Source organism: Seriola lalandi, unplaced genomic scaffold (assembly GCF_002814215.2).
Source record: "Seriola lalandi dorsalis isolate HSWRI2012SDOR001 ecotype SW California unplaced genomic scaffold, Sedor1 jcf7180002054686, whole genome shotgun sequence".
NCBI lineage: Eukaryota > Metazoa > Chordata > Actinopteri > Carangiformes > Carangidae > Seriola > Seriola lalandi.
In genome coordinates this window covers 2,010,242-2,018,412 of record NW_019525239.1, presented here as the reverse complement: position 1 = coordinate 2,018,412, position 8,171 = coordinate 2,010,242, and the positions used below count along the sequence as shown (strand labels likewise).

The following is an 8,171-nucleotide window of genomic DNA, read 5'->3' as shown; positions in this document are numbered from 1 at the left end:
AAAGTGGCTTCAACTGCACATACACACACACATACACACACATACACACACACATACATACACTCACATACACACACACATACACACACACACACACATACATACATACACTCACATACACACGCACATACACACATGCATACACTCACATACACACACACATACACACACACATACACACACACACACACACACACGCACACATACACACACACATACACACACATACACACACATACACACACTCACACAAACACACACACACACACACACACACACACACACACACTCATTAAACACAACGACACACTTATTGTTCATGTGTGAGTGGCATTGTGGGTGAAGACCTCATTCAGCTCGTGGTGCTGATGTCATCAGTGTGTGACATTAAAATTAAATTATGGGATAGATTTTTTCTTGAATCCAGAACAACAAGCAGGAATTTAACTTGTGCTGCAGAAAGTTCACACCATCTACACACAACACAGGTTCTCTATTCAAGTCTTTGTGTGTGTGTTGGAATAATAATAATAATAATAATCATCTCTATGTTATGATGCTGTCACAATGTCAGATTTCTTCCACACAATCATCTTGGAAAAAAAGAATTCACAGTTTTATCTGGATATCTCTAGAAAATGTAAATAAATATTGATGTTATCGGTCAAATGAATCTTTATTTATTGTGTTATTGTCTGTTTCTTGTCAATGAAGCAGATTCAGATTCTCAGAGTCTGTAACACAACTGGACAAAAACAACAGCTACACAACCAGTTCAACTGCTGCAGCATCAGGATCACTGTGACCTTTGATCCCCAGCTAGCTGAAACCACTGCTTTCACACTGAGCTACTGTCTCCTCTGAACATGATGTTTTCAAAGACACACACACACACACACACACACAAACAGTGATGTCACTTTCCCTACAGGAAATGAGTCATTTAGGCGTTTGTTTCAGTTTGTTGTTGATGACATCAAAGCTGCTTCACTGCCAAAAGGAGGAGGCTGTGTGTGTGTGTGTGTGTGTGTGTGTGTGTGTGTTGATTTGTTGAGATGGATTTGCTGGTGAAGACGTCTGAGTTAAAGACTTTATCTGATGGAGAAAATGAGACGTTGAACTGACACTGAACAAATGATCCAGCAGACAAACATCATCATTGACCTCATCTTCACGTGACATCATCATCATCTTCCTGCTGAAATGAAAGGATTTAAAACACTGGTTCAGAGACAGGAGAGCAGATAATAGAGTGTCCGACTCCAGCAGCTGAACTCTGCCGCTCTACATTATAAAGAATGGTCCAACACCTTGAGTCCACGGGGTCCAGGTCTGGGGACTGTGCTGGTCTGGTGAACTCTGTCAGCAGTGTTCAGGCCTACTTCCTGCAGTACATTGTTGGTGGAGTCATGGTGATTATCGGAGGGTTTGGAAGAAGTGTTCATTCAGCATTCATTAACTCGGTCCCTGATGACGACCTGTTTTCTTTCACATCTACAGGAGAGTTCAGGTGATTTCTGACCTTTACACCAGTTAAGTTTTTTCACTGCTGAAGTTTCATGGGAACGCCTCAATAATGACAGGTGCTCATATAAACGATGGTCATAGAAAGCACCACGGCTCTCGTGGTGATGTCATTTTCTAAGAGAACCGATTGGTCGGGAAGCGGAACCTTTAAATGTGTCGACCTGTTGTCTGGAACGCAGCCTGCTCTTAAATCAGGTCAGATGTCACATGTGGAGTCACAGAAAACAAACTGAACTGTAAAACACTTATGATCAGTTATCACCACTTTAATATTAATTATCCTCATCTTCCTCTTCCATCAGCTCAACAAAAAAAGTTCAGAAAAACTTTAAAACTCCTTTGACATATTTAAAATGATATAATTTATATAATAATATAAAGTAATATACCCGCGTATTAACAGTCAGACTTCAGTAGACAGGAGCTGCTGAATCTGGAACTTTTCCACATTAAAATCTGCAGTTTTAATCATGGCAACATTTCATTGGCCACCTGTCAGTGATGTCATACGTCTTGTGTTTGTCAGACATAAACTCAAAATGACTTTTATCCAGTTTTAAGTCATATTTTTAAGATTGACTTTTTACATCTTGGTGGTTTCTATATATTTTGACCAGATGAAGGATTTTAGTTTTTGACGTCGGCCTCTGAATCTGAACAAACATCTCGTTACCTTTCCTACGAGCTTCCGTCACTTTACAGACATCTTTACAACATTCATTAAACCTTTTCTCCATATACATAATCATTATTATAAGAGTTTAATGATCATTATCTGAAACTATGTCATCAGCAGTAGAGCCCCCACCTGCCTGAAAGGTGACTGGGTAGCGTACACCTGATGCTCCCACTCTCACAAGTCCTTCACCTGACCCACAACCTGTTCCCCGCCCTCATCATGTGACACCAGATAACAACATGATCAATCTGGGCTTCAGTGAGCTCAGGCTATCTCAGTCAGACTGTCCCTCATCATCATCACCTTCATCATCGTCATCCTTTTCATTGCTGAGTGTCTCCAACTGTCCTGACACAAGTTCCACAGGTTTCTACTTTATTCTTCTCAAATGAACTGAAACAGCATCACAAGCTGTGGAGAGCTCATTACCATGGAAACATACTAACATGTGTGACATCACAGGGATCCTGTGGCTTCACACTGACATCATCAGAGTTGCTGCTGTCCTGTAGAACCGGACCAGGAGTCAAACCTGCAACCTTTCAACATTTCCTGTTCACTCTCTCAGCTGAATAGCTCCTGCACACACACACACACACACAAACACACACACACACACACACACACACAAAGCTCTTCTGTGGTGAGGTCATCATATCCTGACGTCACCATCACCTCCTCCCTCATCTCCACCCTCACCATCATCGTCATCATCATCATCCTTTCCGTGCACGTGTCATCTTACCTGTGTCTGCTGGTCGCGCGGGCACTGTGCGCGTGCCCGCCAGTGTACAGGCTGTAGGAAGGTCGCAGCGGGAACGCGCTCTTGGCGTGTCCACAAGTCCAGAGTGCGAGCAGCAGCAGCAGGCGCGTGGCCATCCCGCCGATCAATACACGTTCAATAGGCTTCACTATCAATACAGGGTATCAATTCTCGATCAGACTGATCAACATCTCAGCTGGCGGGAAAAGCTATCATCTCCATGGAAACAAAATAAGTTTCCACAAAGTCCGTCCGTCCTACTGACCCATGATCCGGATTCGGATCCAAACTCCCAGAAACCAGACCAGAAACAGAGTCCAGTCTCCTTTGATCCGCTCCGGGTCCTGCTCCGGGTCAGGGTCCTGCTCCGGGTCAGGGTCCTGCTGGTACCGCGGGTTTAATCTGTTTTAATCCGGTTTGGGACGGTCACAGTTTGTTCATCAGAACTTTTCATGTGAAACAAAGGGAAGAAAACGTTGCGACAGACTGAACCGAGCCCAGCTGCTCCTCCTCTTCATCACCGCCCCCCGAACTGTCCCCGCCCCTCCCGGAGGAGAAACCAGACACGTGCAGCTCCGCACCCACACCTGCAGTCAGGCGGACAGATCCCGTCCCCACAGTCCTGATACCGGGTCTGTACCGGGTCTGTACCGGGGGGGTTTATGCCCCATAAAAAAATAAAAAAGCAAGGAAAGTCTTCTTCTTCTTCTTCTTCGGGTCATTTTAAGCTTCACCTGAAGTAAAGAATTAATTGCAAATTATTTGTCAATAAACCAACAGTTTCTCCATCGCTCCATAATATGATATAATAATTTATAATATCATTTTTAATAAAGTTGATTCCAACAGTTTCATGTGATTCTGTCTGAATCATAAACATCAGCAGTTTGTATCAAAGTCAACGATTAAGTTTAACATTTAACAACGAATTCGGTTTTTCTGTCACTGAAATAACAGACTGGAACTGGAACAGGCTGGAACTGGAACAGGCTGGAACTGAACCACTGGAACTGGAACAGACTGGAACTGGAACTGGAACAGACTGGAACTGGAACAGCTGGAACTGGACCACTGGAACTGGAACAGACTGGAACTGGAACAGACTGGAACTGGAACAGACTGGAACTGGAACAGACTGGAACTGAACCACTGGAACTGGAACAGACTGGAACTAGAACAGACTGGAACTGAACCACTGGAACTGGAACAGACTGTAACTGGAACAGACTGGAACTGAACCACTGGAACTGGAACAGACTGGAACTGAACCACCGTAACTGGAACAGACTAACTGGAACAGCCTGGAACTGGAACACTGTAACTGAACCACTGGAACTGGAACAGACTGGAACTGAACCACTGGAACTGGAACAGACTGGAACTGGAACAGACTGGAACTGAACCACTGGAACTGGAACAGACTGGAACTGGAAGAGACTGGAACTGAACCACCGTAACTGGAACAGACTAACTGGAACAGCCTGGAACTGGAACACTGTAACTGAACCACTGGAACTGGAACAGACTGGAACTGGAACAGACTGTAACTGGAACTGGAGCAGGCTGTAATTGGACAACAATAATGTGAACCTGTCCTTTCATATAAAGACATAAACTTGGATGTTACTTTAAAACCTTTCAGTATCTGTTTGATGACACAGAGGTGAAAACATCCTGCAGATTTCCTGAGGTTAAAGGATGTTTCATATCTGCTGTTCCTAAAATAACCCAGTCAAGATTACCTCTGACACACACACACACACACACACACACACACACACACACACACACACACACACACACACAGAGTAGATAACAGTAGTAGCTGCAGTCTTTCTGATAACAACAGTCTCTGTAAACGTATTGTTCTGTGGGTGTGTTTGATTTGTGTGACTGTACATGTATTAAATCACTGATTCATTAAAGTTGATGTAACTTTGCTTTTTACCTGTAATACTAACTTTCACCTTACAATGTGACTATCCTCATCATCATCATCAGTAAGATCATCTGACCTGTTTGAGACTCTTATTTTGAAAGGGAATCCATGTGGTGGAGTAAATAAATATTCTGTTTACTTCAGAGCTCAGTTTAACATTGGAGCTTTGAACAGCCCTCTCTGCATTGGGGGGGGGGGGGTTTCCTCAAAAGCTGTCAGTGATGTCACTGTGAGACCAACACTGGGTGATAGAGGACAAATGTAATGTAATTAAATATGAAGGATCGAAATTGTTGGATTTAAAAGATGGTCTCTCCGTTCATTTTGTGGCATTTTCACATTACGTCGCCATGGTTTCTCAAATTGCTAAGAAAAGTCATATTATACCATTCCTGATCAAACCACATGTCTTGATATATAAATTTGTTTGAGTTTTCTCAAAGCTGTGGGACAAGTTACATGCTGAAATTTTATGGAAGAGGAATAAGAAGTAGAAGTATGTCGGATTATATTATATATGCCTGCTGTACTTACAGTACTTACAGTACAGCAGGCATATAATAATCCACAACAGTTAAAAACATGGAGAGAGCAGCACACAACCAACGCCTGAACAAACTCTGATACAAACGTGAATGTTTCTCTTCCTAATAAGAACAACAGAGTGAGGCAGTAAACAGGACTCTGCAGTGGAAATACTCTTTATCAGATCTCATAAATCATGTAGTGACCCCCCCACCCCAGGTCCCACCCTCCTTGGGTGGAGACACAGACCACCCAGAGTACATCACTCACCCTAACCACTGTTTTCAGTTTTATGGGGCTGTTTTTAAATGGAGCTTTTGTATTAAAGACAGAGTCACATTCCAGAGTTAAAGCCTCAGGTGAGAGACACAGAAACTCTCTTTCAGAGATCTGCATCAACGTTTTGTCATCAGCTACAGTCACTCTCACCTCGACAAAACTTCACATGTCCACTGAAAACCACACTAAAAGCAGCCACATGTTAAACTATAACAATCCAGTGGCTCTGATTATTTTAGACTTTATTCCTTCATCAATTCATTGTGATTGTCATTCTCCTGGTCCGTCTGTCTGGATCTGGTGATCCTCCTCAAGTTTCCTATGTTAAATGGTTATTGAGATTCAATTTTGTTTAATTGCAATCAAACAAATTTCAAATCAATAACATATCAGTATCAATAACAATGACAGCTTTATGTGCAGGTGAAAGAAAAAGATTTCTGTGATTTACAGTAGATAAAAGTGACTGGATTCAACTCTTAAAGCTCCATTAAACCCTTTACTGAAACCTGGAGTTACATGGTTTTAAGCAGACAGCTGAGTGACGACTGCAACAGTGACATACGAGTCCTTGTAATGCAGCTTTGATATGTAGTAAAGACAGAGACTTTTCTTTTTGTGTTTGTGCGTGCGTACGTGCGCGTGTGTTAGAATTAATACAGCCAGAATACAGAATATGGCTTGAATACAGCTGGTACACAGCTGGTCCACAGCTGGATCCTGTGGACCTTCAGTGAGAGTGAGACAGAGCAGAGAGGTGTGTTTTAGTTGATACACTGCAGATGTGAGCAGGGATGGAAGAATCTGACAAATAACGGAGTGGAAGTGTGAAGTGTGTGCGTGTGCATGTGTGTGTGCATGTGCGCGTGCACGTGTGTGTATGTGTTCTGTTCAGGTGTCTGCTGTGTGTTGGGAACCTGGACCACAAGGTGATGAGTCCGTCTCTCTTGGGGTCCTGCTTCACTGAGTCTCACACTGGCTCCGGATCAGCTGATTCTTAACTTTGCTTTAATAATCCAGCAGCAGGTTTTTGAGACACAGGACAGAGAGAAAGATAAATATTATATTAGATGGTAAAACCTGCAGGTAAATTCTGTTATAGTGACAGCAAAGGGTTTTAATCAACAAGGTAAAATGCAAAGAGAATAATCACATAACTGCAACAGAACACGCTGTAGAAACCTTCCATGTATTATAGTAAGACTGAGGATATAAATAAGATTCTTTAATATTTTTTAATTTGATGAACAAACTGTTAGTCAACCCTTTTGATCACAGTCATAACTCTGGTCTCCTTTAAAAGGAAACTCTACATTTTACAACCGAACAGTCAGAAGGAGTGAAAGAGACACTGAACCAAAATTAGAGGCACAGACATGGTGGAAATGTTGGGTTTTTCTGCAGCAGGCTTTAGTGTGGAGAGGTTGTGTGAATGCAACACACCTGAAGTAGCTTAAAGGTCAAAATGTCACACAGGATCAGGGCTTCATTTATGACACGTGGAAACTCTGGAGTAGTAAAGTGATTAGACTGATCCATAAAATCATCTATTGATCTTTATTCTTTATCACTTTATTGTAAACTCTTTGGGCTGGTGAACCTGATGTCACCACCCACTACAAGAAAATCCGTACTTACAACCGGACCACACAACAACTAGTGCAAGACAAAAAACTACAACAAGACCAGCAACACACCAGAACAGGCTGTGTATGGAGCCTGTGTTTGTCTTCACATGGTGAGGTCATTGTTAACATTCGTGACAGCTTATCTTGTTTCATTCACTTCAGTGTTGACAAAGATGGAAACTGTGACTGCTGTGTTGTTCATGGAAACCCTCTGCTGTGATACCTGTCAGTCCACACTGAGGGAACACCAGCTAAATATCACTTCCTGCTGTAGTGCCTCTGGGCAACACACTCAACACTACGTAGCTGGGCAGAGACCTGCTGACCCTGATGGCTCCAGTCTCCATGACAACGCTTTGACAGCAGTAACTGAGATCCTGAAAGTCTTCACCATAATCTGTCATGTGTTCACACACTGAAGAGAGACCTGATCAGATGAAGAACTGATCAGAAAGGTTTTTCCTTCCACCAGAATCAATACATAATATAATAAATTGTTAATGTTCAGCTCCTGTTTAAAAAAAACCTCTGATCTTTTCTTCCTGATCAGAAATCAGCTTGTTCACCTTCAGGCTGAATCCCCACCCCCTCCTCTGTCACCTGTCTGGCCTGTAGGTGATCACCTGGCAGTCAGTGCTCAGGTGAGAACTGTAAATCAGCTCAATATCTGTCACTACAACAACACGAGGATGAGGCCTGCAGACAAAACTGTGGGTAAAGTTTTCTCTCAGTTCTGGTTGAACCTATGTATATATATATTTAAACATGCACATGAATTGTTGATGAAAATCTTTATACTCTGTTATGTGTTGTTTCTGGTCTGCTGCAGCC

General features: G+C 42.5%; 1 protein-coding gene across 2 annotated transcripts in view; it reads right to left on the bottom strand.

Moving 5' to 3' along the window:
• LOC111667220 (EMILIN-1-A) overlaps positions 1-3,489 on the bottom strand; it is a 16,953-nt gene extending 13,464 nt beyond the window's left edge. Inside the window, exon 1 of one of the 2 annotated variants that reach the window (XM_023422860.2) lies at positions 2,952-3,489. In XM_023422860.2, the coding sequence (XP_023278628.1) occupies positions 2,952-3,085 (134 nt within the window). In that variant the 5' untranslated portion in view covers positions 3,086-3,489. The remainder of the gene's footprint in view (positions 1-2,951) is intronic. The other variant, XM_023422859.2, reaches the window with a different exon arrangement.
• Positions 3,490-8,171: the final 4,682 nt, after the last annotated feature.